This window comes from Salmo salar, chromosome ssa15 (assembly GCF_905237065.1).
Source record: "Salmo salar chromosome ssa15, Ssal_v3.1, whole genome shotgun sequence".
Lineage (NCBI taxonomy): Eukaryota > Metazoa > Chordata > Actinopteri > Salmoniformes > Salmonidae > Salmo > Salmo salar.
The window spans coordinates 94,113,762-94,136,180 of NC_059456.1; the positions used below are offsets into that span (position 1 = coordinate 94,113,762).

Below are 22,419 nucleotides of genomic sequence, written 5' to 3' on the forward strand. Positions count from 1 at the left end.
CAGCCAGGGAGGGAGTTGGCCGCTACAGACACAGCCAGGGAGGGAGTTGGCCGCTACAGACACAGCCAGGGAGGGAGTTGGGTGCTACAGACACAGCCAGGGAGGGAGTTGGCCATTACAGACACAGCCAGGGAGGGAGTTGGCCATTACAGACACAGCCAGGGAGGGAGTTGGCCACTACAGACACAGCCAGGGAGGGAGTTGGCCACTACAGACACAGCCAGGGAGGGAGTTGGCCATTACAGACACAGCCAGGGAGGGAGTTGGGCGCTACAGACACAGCCAGGGAGGGAGTTGGGCGCTACAGACACAGCCAGGGAGGGAGTTGGGCGCTACAGACACAGCCAGGGAGGGAGTTGGGCGCTACAGACACAGCCAGGGAGGGAGTTGGGCGCTACAGACACAGCCAGGGAGGGAGTTGGGCGCTACAGACACAGCCAGGGAGGGAGTTGGGCGCTACAGACACAGCCAGGGAGGGAGTTGGGCGCTACAGACACAGCCAGGGAGGGAGTTGGCCGCTACAGACACAGCCAGGGAGGAGTTGGCCGCTACAGACACAGCCAGGGAGGGAGTTGGCCGCTACAGACACAGCCAGGGAGGGAGTTGGCCGCTACAGACACAGCCAGGGAGGGAGTTGGCCGCTACAGACACAGCCAGGGAGGGAGTTGGCCGCTACAGACACAGCCAGGGAGGGAGTTGGCCGCTACAGACACAGCCAGGGAGGGAGTTGGGTGCTACAGACACAGCCAGGGAGGGAGTTGGCCATTACAGACACAGCCAGGGAGGGAGTTGGCCATTACAGACACAGCCAGGGAGGGAGTTGGCCACTACAGACACAGCCAGGGAGGGAGTTGGCCATTACAGACACAGCCAGGGAGGGAGTTGGCCACTACAGACACAGCCAGGGAGGGAGTTGGGCGCTACAGACACAGCCAGGGAGGGAGTTGGGCGCTACAGACACAGCCAGGGAGGGAGTTGGGTGCTACAGACACAGCCAGGGAGGGAGTTGGGCATTACAGACACAGCCAGGGAGGGAGTTGGGCGCTACAGACACAGCCAGGGAGGGAGTTGGGCGCTACAGACACAGCCAGGGAGGGAGTTGGGCGCTACAGACACAGCCAGGGAGGGAGTTGGGCGCTACAGACACAGCCAGGGAGGGAGTTGGGCGCTACAGACACAGCCAGGGAGGGAGTTGGGCGCTACAGACACAGCCAGGGAGGGAGTTGGGCGCTACAGACACAGCCAGGGAGGGAGTTGGGCGCTACAGACACAGCCAGGGAGGGAGTTGGGCGCTACAGACACAGCCAGGGAGGGAGTTGGGCGCTACAGACACAGCCAGGGAGGGAGTTGGGCGCTACAGACACAGCCAGGGAGGGAGTTGGGCGCTACCTGCCCAGGAAGTCATCCTGGTTCTGGTCTTTATCAAACACCTCCACCTCCAACTCCTGACCAGGCACTTCATGGACAATCACCTGACACACATATAGAAACACAGACAAACACATGTAATCACAGTCACAGATGACACAATAGTAACATTAGCAGTAACACAGACATCCAAATAGAGTCACAATGGTCAAAGCCCATAGCATCAGTGTTTCTCTCAACAGCCCTAAAGCCCATACTATAAGTCATACTCTAAGCCTTGTGCAAGACTGTTCATGTCCCCATGACACAGCAGAGATAAGTAGCCAACACTGATGCTTGGTCAATTCAGCACATCTCTCTACAAACCCACAGCTTCCCTTTTGTCTGCAGAAGCAGAACCCGCTGTCTGAGGAACAGCTGGTCGGTCATAATGTGTTGCAGTATGCGTCCTGCCGTAACAATATGCTGCACCCCAAATGAAATCCTACTCCCTAAATAACCCATTTCTTTTTGCCATGGCCCGTAGTGCACTATATATGAGATAGGGTGCCATTTGGGACACAGCCAGAATATGCTGATCTGCTCCCATCTCTGTAAATATTTATATATAGTTCACTAAAGTGGTATGTCTGCAATATGCAGGCCCTCTTTTTGTGGGAATCTGCTGAGAGAAGCAGGTAAAACAAACCAAGCTGTTTAACTCCAAGACTAAGGACACTGAGACATGCCTTTCTCTCACTCTCTCACCTCAAAGATCTCTGTCAAACACATCTCTCCCTTTTTCTCTGTCGCTCTCCATCTCTGTCTCTCGCTCACCTCGCACACTCCGTCTCTCTCTCTCTGTCTCTCTCTCTGTCTCTCTCTCTGTCTCTCTCTCTGTCTCTCTCTCTGTCTCTCTCTCTGTCTCTCTCTCTGTCTCTCACCTCAAACATCTCTCTCCACTGTGGGTTGAGGTTGCTGTCCACGGTGTGTGATGTGAAGGTCTGTGTGCCCACACGCAGCACGGCGTACGGATCAGACTTCCCGTCTACTATCCCCTTAATGACCGTATCCTTGGCTGTCAGCTCCTCAGCCTCCAGCAGGTGGATACGCACCACTCCCTGACAGACATACAGAGAGGCATGATTAATAAAGTCTACAGTAGGAACACTTTGCTGTCCACTGCTTCTGAACAATTTGTAGCTAAGCGTTTATCTCTGTCAATCATACAAGTAGGGTCAGTCAATTTGTTATGTTTGGTAAATGCTTCAGTCAGTCAGTGAGTCAGTGACTCTCCAGGACAGGTGATTTAGAATATCAGTCAGGTTACCCGTGGGAGAGGGGAGCGGAGCTGCGCAACGTGCAGGTCGGCCACCAGGGGGATAGTGAGGCGGTTGGGGAGGACCAGGTATGAGGCTATAGCATCCATTATCATAGTGTCCGACATGGCACTGTAAATGAATGCAGGGTGTCGTTGGGATGGGACAAAGAGGTGGGAAACAAACACATAGACAAAGACTACATTCTACTGCTGACAGAAACATGCATTAAACTCATAAACAATGAGGCAACCCCATTGAGTTAGGATGTGGCAGAGGACATTTTCCTGGAAATCATTTTAAGCAAAATGTGATTTCTAAGATTAATACAATTAAATAGGAACATATTGACAGGAATATTTGATTTATGATGTTAGCAACTAAACACTGCACTGACAATGATTTAATTGTATTATCAGACAACTAGATGCATGTCTTATCTACACACGTGAGCAAGGACAACGCCTTGCTAAGTTAGGTGATCACCCTGAAGTAATACTAACATATACAGTACTAACAGCATAACAGGTGGTCCCACAGTACTATATGAGTACTCCTTTGAGAAAGGCAATAGGAGCCCTCTCACTCACTTGAGTCCAGGGATATCCAGCATGTTGGTCAGCCCAGTCCAGTTGATGTCCAGCTTCTGTGAAAGCGGAGAAATGTCAACGACAATGAAAAGGCAGCATCAAATTATTTATTTAGTTAATGAATTAATGGAATGATGGATGGATGGATGGATGGATGGATGGATGGATGGATGGATGGATGGACGGACGACTAACAAACAAAGGAATGAAGTGACTGGTAACAGAGACTCACAGGTCTGCGGATGAAGAACATGGTGATGGCTCCCACCAGAGGCACATCCCCAATCAGGGGCTCCAGGATCACCCTTAACTTCCCATGTAGCTACAGAGAGAGAGCAGAAGGGAGGGAGAAAGAGGGGAGGAGATAGAGTTAATGAGAGAGATAATAAGAGAGGGGGGAGAAGGAGGGGGAGAGAGAGAGATAATAAGAGAGAGGGGGAGAAGGAGGGGGGAGAGAGAGAGAGATAATAAGAGAGAGGGGGAGAAGGAGGGGGAGAGAGAGAGAGATAATAAGAGAGAGGGGGAGAGAGAGATAATAAGAGAGGGGGAGAAGGAGGGGGGAGAGAGAGAGAGATAAGAGAGGGGGAAAAGGAGGGGGAGAGCGAGAGAGAGAGTGAGAGAAGGAGGGGGAGAGCGAGAGATAGAGAGGGGGAGGAGGGGGAGAGCGAGAGATAAGAGAGGGGGAGGAGGGGGAGAGCGAGAGAGAAAAGGGGAGGAGGGGAACAGAGATGAGAGAGAGGGGAAGGAGGGGGGAGAGCGAGAGATAAGAGAGGGGGGAGGGGAGAGCAGAGAAGGAGGGGAGAGCGAGAGATAAGAGAGAGGGGGAGAAGGAGGGGGAGAGCGAGAGATAGAGAGGGGGAGAGGGGGAAGCGAGAGAAGAGAGAGGGGAGAAGGAGGGGGAGAGCGAGAGAGAGAGGGGGAGAAGGAGGGGGGAGAGAGAGATAATAAGAGAGAGGGGGAGAAGGAGGAGGAGAGAGAGCGATAATAAGAGAGGGGGGAGAGGGAGCGGGAGAGAAAGAGATAATAAGAGAGAGGGGGATAAGGAGGGGGGAGAGAGAGAGATAATAAGAGAGAGGGGAGAAGGAGGGGGAGAGAGAGAGGGGAGGAGGGGGAGAGAGAGAGAGATAAGAGAGAGGGGGGAGAAGGAGGGGGGAGAGCGAGAGATAAGAGAGAGGGGGAGAAGGAGGGGGAGAGCGAGAGATAGAGAGAGGGGAGAAAGGAGGGGGAGGGGGAGAGCGAGAGATAAGAGAGAGGGAGAAGGAGGGGGAGAGCGAGAGAAGAGAGAGGGGGAGAAGGAGGGGGAGAGCGAGAGAAGAGAGAGGGGGAGAAGGAGGGGGAGAGCGAGAGCGAGAGATAAGAGAGAGTGGGAGAAGGAGGGGGAGAGCGAGAGAGAGAGGGGGAGAAGGAGGGGGAGAGAGAGAGATAAGAGAGAGGGGGAGAAGGAGGAGGAGAGAGAGCGATAATAAGAGAGGGGGGAGAGGGAGCGGGAGAGAAAGAGATAATAAGAGAGAGGGGGATAAGGAGGGGGGAGAGAGAGTGATAATAAGAGAGGGGGGAGAAGGAGGGGGGAGAGAGAGAGATAATAAGAGAGAGGGGGAGAAGGAGGGGGGAAGAGAGAATAAAAGAGAGGGAGGAGAAGGAGGGAGGAAGAGAGAGAGAAAAATAATAAGAGAGAGGGGGAGAAGGAGAAATAAAAACAAGCATAGAAGGTTAGCTTTGGCGAAGAATTTGGTGACATTTTTCTCATACACTCCCACTCCCCAGCCACACTGTTATTTATATCTTTACCTGTATTCCCTTCACTCCTGCTTTGCAAAAGTACTTTTTGATTTCCACATTGATCTCCACATCACCTGCATAGCTGCAGAGAAGAGAGAGGGGAGGAAGAGGAAACAGGAAGATGATTTAACTGTCAGGTTGCTGCTATAGATGATGGATGTGCTCTGCATCACAGAGGTATTGAAGATAGGCGTGCAGTATGGAGTGCTGCGGCGGCTGCGTACCTAATGTATAGATCCAGTAAGACCTGCCGCTTGTCGTGCTCCGTGTGAGCCTTCACTCCCACCACCTTCATGGCCTAAGACAAAAACACATATTATGGTATTATTATGTGTATAGAAAGCATATAGAATAACACAGATAATGTTCACGGCAAACTGTTCTGCATAAGGTCACCTCGCCTGCAGGCTATTAGGGAGGGGTCTGCTGCTAACAACAAGTCATGTTTTGCATGGAATTGTTCTGCATGATTATTAGTGTTAGAATGAACCTGTCCATCTTCATGAGTATAATGACAAGGCATACCAGAGCCACATATTTATTTACATTTCTATAAATGGCTTGGCTCTACTACACAGTAATGACATGGTGTTATAGAGGCCAGGGCTCTAGTTAGTACCCCGGGTCCTACTATACAGTAATGACATGGTGTTATACAGGCCAGGGCTCTAGTTAGTACCCTGGGTCCTACTACACAGTAATGACATGGTGTTATAGAGGCCAGGGCTCTAGTTAGTACCCCGGGTCCTACTATACAGTAATGACATGGTGTTATACAGGCTAGGGCTCTAGTTAGTACCCTGGGTCCTACTATACAGTAATGACATGGTGTTATACAGGCTAGGGCTCTAGTTAGTACCCTGGGTCCTACTATACAGTAATGACATGGTGTTATACAGGCCAGGGCTCTAGTTAGTACCCTGGGTCCTACTATACAGTAATGACATGGTGTTATACAGGCCAGGGCTCTAGTTAGTACCTTCTCCCCTAGGTTGACTTTGGTGAAGCTGAGGGTCTGCAGGTGGGTGTTGGATGCACGTATGGCTGGAGCAATGGTCTCGACCAGCAACTTCTCCAGATACTGACCCACGAATGGCCACGCCTGCTGCAGGATCTGCAGGACACACAGAGGGGGAGAGGGAGACAGAGAGAGGGGGAGAGAGAGACAGAAAGAGAGAGAGAGAGCCACAGAGAGATAGAGAGAAGTAGTTATGATTTTCACTGTGTATTTACAACCTACTAAATATACATGAGATCCTATCATCATCTGGTCATGATTCAAGGAGATTTTTCAAGGACTGCAGCGCTTGCAGACAAAACACTGTGCTGGGCGATTTCCTTGAATATTCAATGTAAAATGTATCTAACATAAGTGATCTGAATTAGGCTGCTTGGCAAATGTAATTAGGTCATATGCTGAGGCAAAATTCTTTCATATTTATGTTGTATAATCACATTTGAAGATGTGGTCCTATTGAAAGAATTGGGCTACTCAAGACATGTAGTAGATTCTATAAAACTGCACATGCCTGTGTAATAACTGGCTACTGTATTGCACAACCAAAACTCTCAAACACGTATAACTGACTACATCTGCTAACGCAGCAAGAGGACCTGACAGTGAAACATGTGACAACCTTAGAGCAGGATCTGTCCTCCCCTGATCACATAGCCACCTACACAACAGGAAACCACAAACACATATCTGGTCGAGATACTCTTCTCATGACAGAAACACAAGCCTGAAAGGCCAGCTCTGACAAGAGAGAAACAAAGGACAGACTGTCACTACTAGCTAGTTACAGCAATTAATAATTCAGTAGATATTAGACCTATAGTCATTTCCTAGTATTAGACATCCAAGTAGATGTCAACAAATACAGTACCGTGCAAAAGTTTTAGGCAGGTGTGAAAAAATGCTGTAAAGTAAGAATGCTTCCAAAAATAGGCATGTTAATAGATTATATTTATCAATTAACTAAATGCAAAGTGAGCGAACAGAAGAAAAATCTAAATCAAATCCATATTTGGTGTGACCACCCTTTGCCTTCAAAACAGCATCAATTCTTCTAGGTACACTTGCACAATGTCAGGGATTTTGTAGGCATATAGTCAGGTGTATGATTTAACAATTATACCAAACAGGTGCTAATGATCATCAATCCAATATGTAGGTTGAAACACAATCATTAAGTGAAACAGAAACAGCTGTGTAGGAGGAATAAAACTGGATGAGGAACAGCCAAACGCAGCTAACAAGGTGAGGTTGCTGAAGACAGTTTACTGTCAAAAGTCATACAACATGACAAGACTGAGCACAGCAACAAGACACAAGGTAGTTATACTGCATCAGAAAGGTCTCTCCCAGGCAGAAATGTCAAGGCTGACAGGGGTTTCCAGAAGTGGTGTCCAAGCTCTTTTGAAGAAGCACAAAGAAACGGACAACGTTGAGGACCGTAAACACAGTGGTCGGCCAAGGAAACTTACTGCAGCAGATGAATGACACATCATGCTTACTTCCCTTCGCAATCGGAAGATGTCCAGCAGTGCCATCAGCTCAGAATTGGCAGAAAACAGTGGGACCCTGGAACACCCATCTACTGTCTGGAGAAGTCTGGTCAGAAGTGATGGAAGACTTGCGGCCAAAAGGCCATACCTCCGACGAGGAAACAAGGCCAAGCGACTCAACTATGCACGAAAATACAGGAACTGGGTGCAGAAAAATGGCAGCAGGTGCTCTGGACTGATGAGTCAAAATGTGAAATATCTGGCTGTAGCAGAAGGCAGTTTGCAGTCCGAAGGGCTGGAGAGCAGTTCACGAATGAGTGTCTGCAGGCAACAGTGAAGCATGGTGGAGGTTCCTTGCAAGTTTGGGGCTGCATTTCTGCAAATGGAGTTGGGGATTTGGTCAGAATGAATGGTCTCCTCAATGCTGAGAAGTACAGGCAGATACTTATCCATCATGCAATAACATCAGGGAATCATCTGATTGGCCCCAAATGTATTCTGCAGCATGACAACAACACCAAACATACAGCGAAAGTCATTAAGAACTATCTTCAGTGTAAAGAGGTGGCAGGTAGCCTAGTGGTTAGAGCGTTGGGCCAGTAACTGAAAGGTTGCTAGATTGAATCCCCGAGCTGTCAAGGTAAAAATCTGTCATTCTGATCAAGGCAGTTAACCTGCTGTTCCTAGGCTGTCATTGTAAATAAGAATTTTGTTCTTAACTGGGGTATGTGGAACGGTAGCGTCCCACTCGCCAACAGCCAGTGAAATAGCAGAGCGACAAAGTCAAAACAACAAAAATTTCATAATTCAAATTTCTCACACATACAAGTATTATACATCATTTTAAAGATACACTTCTCGTTAATCCAACCACAGTGTCCGATTTCAAAAACGCTTTACGGCGAAAGCATAGCATTAGATTATGTTAGGACAGCACCTAGACAAGAAAAACCACACAGCCATTTTCCAAGCAAGGAGAGGCGTCACAAAAACCAGAAATACAGCTAAAATGAATCACTAACCTTTGATGATCTTCATCAGATGGCACTCATAGGATTCATGTTACACAATACATGTATGTTTTGCTCGATAAAGTTCATATTTATATCGAAAAACCCCATTTTACATTGGTGTGTAATGTTCAGAAATGTTTTGCCTCCAAAAAGTCCGGTGAATGAGCACATCAATTTACAGAAATACTCATCATAAACGTTGATAAAATATACAACTGTTATGCAGAGAATTAAAGATACACTTCTCCTTAATGCAACCGCTGTGTCAGATTTCAAAAAAGCTTTACGGCGGAAGCACATTTTGCAATAATCTGAGTAAAGCGCTCAGTCACCAAAACAAGCCATGCAGATACCCGCCATGTTGTGGAGTCAACAAAAGTCAGAAATAGCATTATAAATATTCACTTACCTTTGATGATCTTCATCGGAATGCACTCCCAGGAATCCCAGTTCCACAATAAATGTTTGTTTTGTTCGATAAAGTTAATCTTTATGTCCAAATACCTCCATTTTGTTTGCGCGTTAGGTTCACTATTCCAAATGCAGAAGGCGCACGTTTTTTGACGAAAAGTCAAAAAAGTTCTATTACAGTTTGTAGAAACATGTCAAACGATGTGTAGAATCAATCTTTGGGATGTTTTTATCATAAATCTTCAAAAATATTCCAACCGGACAATTCCTTTGTCTTCATAAAGGAAAGAGAACTGAGCTCGTGCTCATGGCCGTGCACGTGACTAAAATAACGGCGTACTGCCAGACACCTGACTCAAACAACTCTTATTCGCTCCCCATTCACAGTAGAAGCCTGGGACAACATTCTAAAGACTGTTGACATCTAGTGGAAGCCTTAGGAAGTGCAATATGACCCCATAGACACTGTATATTGGATAGGCAATCACTTGAAAAACTACAAACCTCAGATTTCCACACTTCCTGGTTGGATTTCTTCTCAGGTTTTTGCCTGCCATATGAGTTCTGTTATACTCACATACATCATTCAAACAGTTTTAGAAACTTCAGAGTGTTTTCTATCCAAATCTACTAATTATATGCATATTCTAGCTTTTGGGCCTGAGTAGCAGGCAGTTTACTCTGGGCATGCTTTTCATCCAGACGTGAAAATACTGCCCCCTCTACCCCGATGAAGTTAACTTAGGGATCAAATCCCTTTAGCGGGATCGATTTGACAACATCTGGTGAAATAGCAGAGCAGCAAATTCAAATTAAATTACTATAAATATTTAACTTTCATGAAATCACAAGTGTAATACATAAAAATAAAGCTTAAGTTCTTTTTAATCCAGCCACCATGTCAGATTTCAAAAAGGCTTTACGGCGAAAGCAAACCATGTGATTATCTGAGGACAACACCCCGCATACAAATGCATGACAAACATTTTTCAACCAGGGAGATGTGACACGAAAGTCAGAAATAACGATATAATTCATGCCTTACCTTTGAAGATCTTCATCTGTTGGCACTCCAATATGTCCCAGAAACATCACAAATGGTCCTTTTGTTCGATAGATTCCTTCGTTATATCCCCAAAATGTCAATTTATTTGGCGCGTTTGATTCAGAAAATACACCGGCTCCAACTCGCCCGACATGACTACAAAGTATCTGTCACGTCCTGGCCAGTATAAGGGTTAATTATTATTGTAGTTTGGTCAGAACGTGGCAGAGGGTATTTGTTTTATGTGGCTCGGGGTGGTGTTTTTCTAAAAAGGGCATTTGATTTAGTATTCCGGGGTTTTTGGGCACTGTTCCTTGTCTACGTATTTCTATGTTGATCTAGTTGGTTGTAGGTTTGGTTAATTGGGGTGGACTTCCAATTGAAGGCAGCTGTGTGGTGTTGCCTTTGATTGGAAGTCCTATATTAGTTGGGTGTGTTTGTCTGTGTATTTGTGGGAGATTGTTTCTTGTCTAGCATGTATGAGCCTGAGAAGACTGTCGGTATATCTTGAGTTCGTTTTGTTGTTTTTGTGTTCATTTTGATTTAATAAATGTTTAAAATGAACAAACACAGTCCTGCTGCGTTTTGGTCCTCCTTCACCGACGATAACCTTGACAGTATCTAATAAGTTACCTGTAAACTTGGTCCAAACATTTCAAACAACTTTCCGAATCCAACTTTAGGTATTTTAAAACGTAAATAATCGATCAAATTTAAGACGGAATATACTGTGTTCAATAGCGGATAAAATGAAAGTGGAGCGAGTTCCAGGTCGCGCTCACCAAACAAAACAGTACACTTGGCTTGACACTTAGAAAGGAAAGGGCTACTTCTTCATTTCTCAAAGTAAAAACACCAACCAATTTCTAAAGACTGTTGACATCTAGTGGAAGCCATAGGAACTGCAACCAGGTGCCTCATAAATCTAGTTCCCTATGGAAAAACAATTGAAAACACAGTGATCTCAACAACAACAAAATTCCTGGATGGTTTGTCCTCGGGGTTTTGCCTGCCAAATAAGTTCTGTTATACTCACAGACATGATTTTAACAGTTTTAGAAACGTTAGAGTGTTTTCTATCTAAATATACCAACTATATGCATTTGCTAGCTTCTGGGCCTGAGACACAGGCAGTTTACTTTGGGCACACTTTTCATCCGGACGTGAAAATACTGCCCCCTAGCCCAAAGAGGTTTTAACTGACTTGCCTTGTTAAATAAATATTTAAAAATATATATATTTTTAAAGAAGAACAAGGAGTCCTGGTACAGCCCCCACAGAGCCCTGATCTGAACATCATCGAGTCTGTCTGGGATTACATGAAGAGAGAGAAGCACCTGAGGCTGCCTAAATCCACAGAAGAACTGTGGTTAGTTCTCCAAGATGTTTGGGCCAACCTACCTGCTGAATTCCTTCAAAAACTGTGGCAAGTGTACCTAGAAGAATTTTTGCTGTTTTGAAGGCAAAGGGTGGTCACACCAAATATTGATTTGATGTAGATTTTTCTTCTGTTCACTCAGTTTGCATTTTGTTAATTGATAAATATAAACTATTAACATGTCTATTTTTTAAAGCATTCTTATGTTACAGCATTTTTTCACACCTGCCTAAAACATCTGCACAGTACTGTATATGCACATAGTGCGTTATTGGTTTTTCAATGACTTTTAAATGACTACATTTGTCAGCTGTAGTCTAAATTTGATGGTTAATTTGTGTATGTCAGAACTGTTTGTCATATTCTTAAATCACACTGCCATGCAGTTGTTTACACATCGAATAACGTGCAAGGTCCGTCCGATCAAAGCTTGTTGTCACTTTAAAAGGTGCTATTTTCTGAATCAGTGTGTGAGGTTTAACCTGTTTAGGATAGGGGGCAGTATTTTCACGGCCGGATAAAAAACGTACCCGATTTAATCTGGTTATTACTCCTGCCCAGAAACTAGAATATGCATATAATTGTTTGATTGGGATAGAAAACACCCTAAAGTTTCTAAAACTGTTTGAATGGTGTCTGTGAGTATAACAGAACTCATATGGCAGGCCAAAACCTGAGAAGATTCTATACAGGAAGTGCCCTCTCTGACCATTTCTTGGCCTTCTATAGCCTCTTTATCGAAAACAGAGGATCTCTGCTGTAACGTGACATTTTCTAAGGCTCCCATAGGCTCTCAGAAGGCGCCAGAACGGGGAATGATGACTCTGCAGTCCCTGGCTGAAAAACAGTAGCGCATTTGGAAAGTGGTCGATCTGAGAACAATGACACGGGTGTGCGCGTGAAGAGTCCATTTTACATTTTCAGTCTTTGAACGAAAACAAGGTCTCCCGATCGGAATATTATCGCTATTTTACGAGAAAAATTGCATAAAAATTGATTTTAAACAGCGTTTGACATGCTTCCAAGTACGGTAATGGAATATTTCCAAAAAATTTGTCACGATACGCGCCGGCGCGTCACCCTTCGGATAGTGTCTTGAACACAAGAACAAAACACCGCTATTTGGATATAACTATGGATTATTTGGAACCAAAACAACATTGGGTGTAAAGTAGAAGTCCTGGGAGTGCATTCTGACGAAGAAAAGCAAAGGTAATCCAATTTTTCTTATAGTAAATCTGAGTTTGGTGAGTGCCAAACTTGGTGGGTGTCAAAATAGCTAGCCATGATGGCCGGGCTATCTACTCAGAATATTGCAAAATGTGCTTTCACCGAAAAGCTATTTTAAAATCTGACATAGCGATTGCATAAAGGAGTTCTGTATCTATAATTCTTAAAATAATTGTTATGTTTTTTGTGAACGTTTATCGTGAGTAATTTAGTAAATTCACCGGAAGTGTTCGGTGGGTATGCTAGTTCTGAACGTCACATGCTAATGTAAAAAGCTGGTTTTTTATATAAATATGAACTTGATTGAACAAAACATGCATGTATTGTAGAACATAATGTCCCAGGAGTGTCATCTGATGAAGATCGTCAAAGGTTAGTGCTGCATTTAGCGGTGGTTTTGTTTTTTGTGACATTATATGCTAGCTTGAAAAATGGGTGTGTGATTATTTCTGGCTGGGTACTCTCCTGACATAATCTAATGTTTTGCTTTCGTTGTAAAGCCTTTTTGAAATCGGACAATGTGGTTAGATAAAGGAGAGTCTTGTCTTTAAAATGGTGTAAAATAGTCATATGTTTGAAAAATGGAAGTTTGGGGATTTTTGAGGAGTTTGTAATTCGCGCCACGCCCTATCATTGGATATTGGAGCGGTGTTCCGCTAGCGGAACATCTAGATGTAAGAGGTTTTAAGGCTGATACTCCTTCTCATCTCTCTGCCCAGCCATTCCCATGACCCCTGACCTTCCCCTCAACCCTGTCTGCTTGTCTGGGGCTGGTCATGGTTGCGTAAGAAATGGCACCCTACTCCCTATACAGGGCACTACTTTTGACCAGAGCCCTATAAGCCCTGGTCAAAAGTAGTGCACTAAATAAGAAATGGGGTGCCATTTGGGGAAACAGGCATGAGGATTGTGATATGATATTATGTGCTAGCTCACTAATCCCGGATGGAAGCCAGGAAATCTTGCGCACTGCCAAGAGATACTCCATATGCAGACTGTCTGTCATGAGAGACTACGCACTCAAAAACTGTTGACTAACCATCATTGAATAACATTTGGGCTTTGTCATCTTAATGAAGTTAGATGGGGAAGCAGACCAGGGTCTGTTGTTGTTGCAGCCAGCCAGACAGAGCCAGCCATCCAGAGCCAGCCATCCAGAGCCAGCCATCCAGAGCCAGCCATCCAGACAGAGCCAGCCAGCCAGCCTGAGTATGGAGGCTGGATAGCCTACGCATGCAGTCAGAGCACGTGGTGGGTGGCATGCAGGCAGAGAGCCTGGAGGAGAAACAGCCGGGTTGGTTCTTGTGAACGATGAGTCCTTTAGATCACTCCCCCTACAATCTGTGCTTTGTTTATTGATATTTACATCACCATCATCCACACTGAAGCTGCTCTCACAGTGGAGATGGGAGGCAGGGTGGCTGCAACAGGGATACTCAGTGGGTCAGTGCAATCCGGGATCCTTGGGACATCCCAACGCTGATGTTACCCCATTGAAGTTGACATTTAAAATGGTTAAGGGTTAGGGTTAAGGTTAGGGTAGGGGTTAGGGTTTAGGGTAGACATCCCAATGATCTCAGACAGAACTAACCATACTCAGTGTGTGTGATGTGATCTGGCGGAAGCTTTACCCTCCCCCGACTCTTAATTATAACAGAGGATGATGGGTACTGATGGAGGAGGTGGAGCGCTCACAGAGGCAGGATGCACACACACACACACAGCAACCCAGGCCAACCGTGGACAAACAAACACAACTACCACATTCAGGCAGCACAAAGCTTCTCCATCGGCACACCAGCTCAGTGTGTGTGTTTGCGTGTATATATATATATATATATATATATATATACATATATATATATGTGTGTGTACTACATTACATACCTTATTCATCCACTCAACCTTCTCCACGTCAGGGAAGTTGACCTGTAGAGAAAGTGAGAAATGTATTGGTTAGATTTGAACTTTTAACCGCCTTAAACAATATACATAGCAAAAGAGTGTAACCTGGGTAGGAATGTAGGGAGGTCGTGAAATGGCAAAGGATCGACTCGAGACAGGGCCGTTCCACCTCAAAAAGAACCAGAAAGAGGTTTGACACCCACAATCTCAGTGTTCTGAAATCCTTTAGATTTCAGAAACAGATAATATTAGCATTCTGAAAAGTAATTTAATCTTTCAGAAATTAACCTAATTGTTTGCGCCCAAATTTCCCATTTTAATTTATAGGATTCATATAATATTGAATAAATACAGTGCCTAACATCCGATTTGGACTAAACTTTTTTGGGTGCAATCAATTATCTTAATTTCTCCGAGATCAAATTATATTTAAACAAAATAATGCTTCTGAATGCTTATCTTATCTGTTTCTAACTATAGAAACGATTTCAGAACAATCTGAGATGGTGGGTGTCATGGCTTGCTGAAATGACATGGAATGACCCAACAGTAAAATGAAGATGTGTGTTTCTGGCCATTTTCCATGTTTTAAAATATAATGATGACACACCACAGCAGGCCCTCAAACTTTCCTCCAAACTCAAACCACAGTCATAAGACCTGCAGATCACACTGATCATGATCATGTGTGTGTGCGTGTGTGTACAGTGGGGGGGAAAAGTATTTGATCCCCTGCTGATTTTGTACGTTTGCCCACTGATAAAGAAAGGATCAGTCTATAATTTTAATGGTAGGTTTATTTGAACAGTGAGAGACAGAATAACAACAAAAATATCCAGAAAAACGCATGTAAAAAATTTTATAAATTGATTTGCATTTTAATGAGGGAAATAATATACATATACATGCCCGTCTGAAGTTTGCCAATGAACATCTGAATGATTCAGAGGACAACTGGTGAAAGTGTTGTGGTCAGATGAGACCAAAATGGAGCTCTTTGGCATCAACTCAACTCGCCGTGTTTGGAGGAGGAGGAATGCTGCCTATGACCCCAAGAACACCATCTCCACCGTCAAACATGGAGGTGGAAACATTATGCTTTAGGGGTGTTTTTCTGCTAAGGGGACAGGACAACTTCACCGCATCAAAGGGACAATGGACGGGGCCATGTACCGTCAAATCTTGGGTGAGAACCTACTTCCCTCAGCCAGGCCATTGAAAATAGGTCGTGGATGGGTATTCCAGCATGACAATGACCCAAAACACACGGCCAAGGCAACAAAGGAGTGGCTCAAGAAGAAGCACATTAAGGTCCTGGAGTGGCCTAGCCAGTCTCCAGACCTTAATCCCATAGAAAATCTGTGGAGGGAGCTGAAGGTTCGAGTTGCCAAACGTCAGCCTCGAAACCTTAATGACTTGGAGAAGATCTGCAAAGAGGAGTGGGACAAAATCCCTCCTGAGATGTGTGCAAACCTGGTGGCCAACTACAAGAAACGTCTGACCTCTGTGATTGTGAACAGGGGTTTTTGCAACCAAGTACAAAGTAATGTTTTGCAGAGGGGTCAAATACTTATTTCCCTCATTAAAATGCAAATCATTTTATAACATTTTTGACATGCGTTTTTCTGGATTTTTTTGTTGTTATTCTGTCTCTCACTGTTCAAATAAAACTACGATTAAAATTATAGACCGATAATTTCTTTGTATGTGGGCAAACGTACAAAATCAGCAGGGGATCAAATACTTTTTTCCCCCCACTGTACGTGCAAGATAACCTGTGATATGCTGTTTGACAAAACTACAGAGATTGTGGTGACAATGTGAGTGTCCTGTGGGTGTTGAAGAATGTCGAAATTGTCCCATGATTAAGAAAACAATTATCATATTTTCTCTCTTTCCTGATATGGTCCTCCTTGTTCCCCCTCTCCCTCTGATTGATGTCTATGAGTCACCAAGCTTCTGCCATCTAAAAGGTCAACAGTTGCACAACCATAGAATTAGGAATTAGAAAACAAATTTAATAGGATTTCTATAAGTACCACCCTCAAGTTCTAAGGAACCTCCGAACTGAAACAGGAAATGGGGAGCGCACACACATAGAAATGCCTAAAATGACGGTGGCACGACAAAACCTCAGAGTGGAAACACTCTCTCTTGTAAAAGGTTCAAATAATTAAAGGAAAGGTTCAACCATTTTTGAATGTTACATTGTTTTTGTACATCTCTGAGTGATGTTCTATCGATTTCATGTTTTCATGTGTATCTGAGTTATTGGTGTCCAAGCAGGCAGAAATCCGGCCGGTGTGACGTAGCACCGTGATAAAGTCTCTCTCACTACACTGGAAGTTGATAGGCATATGACTTTTAGATCATGAAAATGTCTATCATACATGTCAGATATCAATACTGGCCAATGTCATAACGCTGGAGGATGTCTTCTCTTGAATGAACCATTGATCATATTTTTGCAATATTCCTACCTCAAAAAATGTTTTATTTAACGAAGGGTATAGCACATTTTTCCTATTTGTCTGCCTCTATAGTCAAGGGTGCATTGCATGGTGCCATTGTCAGAGATACTATAGAAATAAGATAGGAATTCAAGGAATTCAATGAATCAGGGAACATATAAACGCCCCACCCAGAAGAGTGTCGACCAATCACGTTCACGTTGTCATGCTGCGTCACACGGTTGCTAAGCTAATAGTGACTCAGTCAGCATATATGTCGAGAAACATGCTTATTTTCCTCGAAGTACATAATGTCACGATTCCAAAGATATACAATACTACAGATAGCAGATACTACAGATACAGATAGCAAGTAAATTATCGCACATCTCAGAAAAGATTTCTAATGTTGTATTTCTTGTTGACGAAATTGGTGCTAATGTTGGGTTTTTGAGCTAGCGTCCAATAGACTCCCAGTCATTCTTTGAAGGAGAGTGCTCCTTGCCCCAGGATCGCCCAGAATGCACCGCAAGCCCCATTGACGTAGCATGGGCAACGTTTCCCATCTCCTCTAAAGTATATCTGCCGTTGCAAATGTTAGACTCCACTCTGTGAGGCACATTGATCTGCAGGTTGAACATGGTGAGATTGTAGACTCCTAAATTGATAGCGCAGTCTTTTTTTAGGGGATTTTACAGCTAATTAGCTGAGATTGTGTGTAGCTACGTTTTTCTAGCTAGCTACCTACAGTTGAAGTCGGAAGTTTACATACACTTAGGTTGGAGTCATTAAAACTTGTTTTTCAACCACTCCACAACTTTCTTGTTAACAAACTATAGTTTTGGCAAGTCGGTTAGGACATCTACTTTGTGCATGGCACAATTAATTTTTCCAACAATTGTTTAGAGACAGATTATTTCACTGTATCACAATTCCAGTGGGTCAGAAGTTTACATACACTAAGTTGACTGTGCCTTTAAACAGCTTGGAAAATTCCAGAAAATTATGTCATGGCTTTAGAAGCTTCTGATAGGCTAATTGACATCATTTGAGTCAATTGGAGGTGTACCTGTGGATGTATTTCAAGGCCTAACTTCAAACTCAGTGCCTCTTTGTTTGACATCATGGGAAAATCAAAAGAAATCCACCAAAATTGTAGAACAAGTCTGGTTCATCCTCAATTTCAATTTCCAAATGCCTGCAGGTACCACGTTCATCTGTACAAACAATTGTACGCAAGTATAAACACCATTGGACCACGCATCCGTCATACTGCTCAGGAAGGAGATGAACGTACTTTGGTGCGAAAAGTGCAAATCAATCCCAGAACAACAGCAAAGGACCCTGTGAAGATGCTGGAGGAAACAGGTACAAAAGTATCTATATCCACAGTAAAATGAGTCCTATATCGACATAACCTGAAAGGCCGCTCAGCAAGGAAGAAGCCACTGCTCCAAAACCGCCACAACTGCACATGGGGACAAAGATCGTACTTTTTGGAGAAATGTCCTCTGCTCTGATGAAACAAAAATAGAACTGTTTGGCCATAATGACCATTGTTATGTTTGGAGGAAAAAGGGGGACGCTTGCAAGCCAAAGAACACCATCCCAACCGTGGAGCACGGGGTGGCAGCATCATGTTGTGGGGGTGCTTTGCTGCAGGAGGGACTGATGCACTTCACAAAATAGATGACATCATGAGGGAGGAAAATTATGTGGATATATTGAAGCAACATCTCAAGACATCAGTCAGGAAGTTAAAGCTTGGTCGCAAAGGTGAAATAAAATAAAAAATGGGTCTTCCAAATGGACAATGACCACAAGCATACTTCCAAAGTTGTGGCAAAATGGCTTAAGGACAACAAAGTCAAGGTATTGGAGTGGCCATCACAAAGCCCTGACCTCAATCCCATAGAAAATTTGTGGGCAGAACTGAAAAAGCATGTGCGAGCAAGGAGGCCTACAAACCTGACTCAGTTACACCAGCTCTGTCAGGAGGAATGGGCCAAAATTCACCCAACTTATTGTGGGAAGCTTGTGGAAGGCTACCCGAAACATTTGACCCAAGTTAAACAATTTAAAGGCAATGCTACCAAATACTAATTGCGTGTATGTAAACTTCTGACCCACTGGGAATGTGATGAAAGAAATAAAAGCTGAAATAAATCATTCTCTCTACTTTTATTCTGACATTTGACATTCTTAAAATAAAGTGGTGATCCTAACTGACCTAAGACAGGGAATTTTTACTAGGATAAAATGTCAGGAATTGTGAAAAATGTTGTTTAAATTTATTTGGCTAAGGTGTATGTAAACTTCTGACTTCAACTGTTGCTAGCTAGCCAGCCAGCCCATAGAGGGAGCATTGCATTGTGGATTTTATAGTCGACTTGAGCTGTAACAGATTTCCACAACAATTTTCCATGTTGCTACCAACCTTATTATAACGCCAAAATGAAAAATATGTTCACAACAAATATTGTTCTCACATATTACTATTATTTAACACAGTATATTAAAGGAATGATTGGTTTTGGGTGGATTTTTCCATTGAGACGTTCATTGAACGAGTAACTTAGTCACTGTTAAGTTAACTGTGTGCTAAATTTAAATACAGTAACGCCTCTGTGGTAATATATTTTAGTCATTTAGCAGACGCACTTATCCAGAGTGACTTAAAGTAGTGAGGGCATCTTACTGGTCCCCCATGGGAATCGAACCCACAATCCTACCATTGAAAACACCATGCTCTACCAACTGAGCCACACAGGACATAAATGGATTAAATGTTAATTCTGAATTCCACTGTGATTGTGGCATTCTAAAGTTTTGACTCATTCTCCTCAGGCTGTGCATATTAAGAATGTCCAAATATAGCTAGGGCTGGATGGACTAGACTAAAGAATGTAGAAGAGGGGGAGGGGTGGGTGGGTAGGAACCGAGTAGATTCGGGAAAGTATTCAAACCCCTTGACTTGTTCCACATTTTATTACATTACAGCCTTATACTGTATTAACAAAAGGTTGGTCAGTCAGACTGGGATGTCTGTACACTGTGCAAATTATGAAATGGTATGAAAGAGAGAGATTGTGAACAAATAGGACATTGTGCTCATCCCCATGCCATTATATCTGTCCTTATTGTCAACTGAGTTGTGTCACTTTGGTCACCACAGACACATTTTTTGCTTCATTAATTTACATGTTTATTTATTTTGACAACATTAACAAACCATTTTGGATATGATGTAATGACATGGATGGATTTAATTACCAGCTCACACATGGGTGGCTTTAATTACCAGCTCACAGACTAGTAGGCTGAAGATGTGATCTGCACTCTGAAGTCCATAGACAAAATAGGAATACAATAATGATATGTTTTTTGTTACTTACCCATGGGGGTAATTCCTGTTTACTCATAAAAGCCCTCGCAGTGGTGTATGCTCTCTCATTCTCCAATACGTACATAGCTGACCGCAGACGCATTACTTTCTCGTTTTTGCTGTGTTTCCATCCGATGTAGACCATGAGACCGAATAGAACCAAGCTGATACTGAACCCGAAGTATCCGGCCAGATAAACTGGTAAAAGTGTAGCCAGGCATTTTCCAAATGACCACAATACGGTTACAGCATGTTGCCCTGGAGGTTTGGGTGGCTGCATTTCTTCTGGCAATGCAGAGTCCGCAGCCCCCAAGCCTGTGCCCATACGCGGACTTCCATCCACAGATGGCATCGCAAAATCCTTATCCGTGGAGGCGCTACCTCTGCAGTTCCGCGTTCAGTGCCTTCTTGTTGTTTAATTAAAAAACAAGACGACAACGGAATAACGTTTAGCTTGCAAACCATTGACAATGTCTTACACTATTGAGACGAAACCATCATAAACAGTTTTGGCAGAAATGTTCAGCAAAAAATACATCTTTAATAGGTAAACAGCACCAGGGAACAAAACCGCTCTTCGTGCGCGCACTGACAAACACTAGCAGGCAGAGGCAAGTGGATTCAAGTTTTTGTCAGACTTGTAAGGGGGTGTTATCTAAGTGAAAGCCCTCCTTAAAGCCATCAGAAAAAAAGTTACCCCAAAATGTACTTGTTCCGAGAATATTTGACCGCACCATCCAGTCTAGTATTTAGTAACCTCCACTGCAAGTACAAAAAAGCCTCTTGCGCTGCTCCAGCTTTCACAAACCAATTGCTTTCCGACTGACTGAGAATTGATTTAGGCACAGTGGCGACTCATCATTCAGGGCAGGTGAGGCAGAAAAACTGCTTGCCTGTTTTGCATGTTATTTTGGCATTAATACTTGTAACATATCAGTTTGCAAACAATGTAAAAAAAAAAGTATATATATATAATCAGTTTGCAAACAATGTAAAAAAAAAAAGTATATATATATATATATATATATATATATATCATTGAGTTAATAAAGCCGCATCCAAACATGGTCTCTTTTTTGCATTCTTGAGTAAGGCAGCTCCAAAATGCAGGTGTTTCAGCCTAGCTCAGTGCTTTCTGTGGTTGTGGGGCAAGCCAGCCGAAAATACGGAGCATTGCGGCATGATTGGCTCAGTGTTCTGTCACTCATGAAGACACTAGTCACTTCCAAGTCTAAGGGTAGAGCTCGAAATTTCAAGCCCCTTGGGTGCTACCATAGAGTTACATTAGAAGTGCCCATCCAAGAAGGCTCAAGGTCTTTGGCCACACATAAAATTACATCAAATCACTTTATATCTACAGTAGCTTTGATTGGACTGATCATGTCAACTTCATACTTTCAAAATCTTAGCTAGCAGTCATCATCATGAATCAAGTTGACAATCTACTGGCAAATCCTTTTCAATCCTTGTCAAGTGAAGAGAAATAATGAAGATAAATTAATAATAAACGTATTGGTGTCATCGGCCATGAACATTACACAAGTTGGAAATCACAAATTCAACAATGAGTGGTTTGGAAGGAATCAGTCGCTAACTGCAAGCATTGCAAAGCAATCATTAGCCTGCTATTAAGGAGTGGCTGTGTGGTCCCAAGTCTAAGATTAAGGGTCTCTATTCCTAGTTTAAAATTATAAACATTCAACATTGGCCATGCAGTAAATGAAGCATGATTTGTTCCGCGCTCAAAATAACTTAACTCGGAGCTGCAAATCTGACTTTAGTGAGTTCAAAACAACTGGGAACTCGGGAAAAACGAGCTAAGACTGAGAAAATACGTTTTGAACAACTAGGAATTGTAAATAGGGAACTTGGGCCTCTTTCTAGAGCTACGACCTAAAGATCACTGGCGTCATCACGATTCAACTTTCATTTTTTTTTGAGTTCCCAGTTGTCTTGAAAACACCATAAATCCAGAGAGTGACAGACTTTGATGACAAAATTTACCCATGAAGGACTGCCCCGCCACCTTCCCTTCAAGTGAGCACAGCACAACAAGGTG

The 22,419-nt window shown here is 43.7% G+C and overlaps 1 protein-coding gene across 3 annotated transcripts in view; it reads right to left on the reverse strand.

Annotated features, from left to right (window-relative positions):
• Positions 1–21,147, reverse strand: part of LOC106572666 (extended synaptotagmin-1) — a 47,239-nt gene extending 26,092 nt beyond the window's left edge. The window contains exons 1-10 of one of the 3 annotated variants that reach the window (XM_045696304.1): positions 20,371–21,147; positions 14,508–14,549; positions 6,015–6,149; positions 5,260–5,333; positions 5,045–5,117; positions 3,489–3,578; positions 3,257–3,312; positions 2,678–2,798; positions 2,292–2,468; positions 1,390–1,472 (exon numbers count right to left, since the gene is read on the reverse strand). In XM_045696304.1, coding sequence (XP_045552260.1) covers positions 1,390–1,472; positions 2,292–2,468; positions 2,678–2,798; positions 3,257–3,312; positions 3,489–3,578; positions 5,045–5,117; positions 5,260–5,333; positions 6,015–6,149; positions 14,508–14,549; positions 20,371–20,712 — 1,193 coding nt within the window. In that variant the 5' untranslated portion in view covers positions 20,713–21,147. Of the gene's footprint in view, positions 1–1,389; positions 1,473–2,291; positions 2,469–2,677; positions 2,799–3,256; positions 3,313–3,488; positions 3,579–5,044; positions 5,118–5,259; positions 5,334–6,014; positions 6,150–7,522; positions 7,730–14,507; positions 14,550–20,370 lie in introns of those variants that run through there. The other 2 variants (XM_014147039.2, XM_045696305.1) reach the window with 2 other exon arrangements.
• Positions 21,148–22,419: the final 1,272 nt, after the last annotated feature.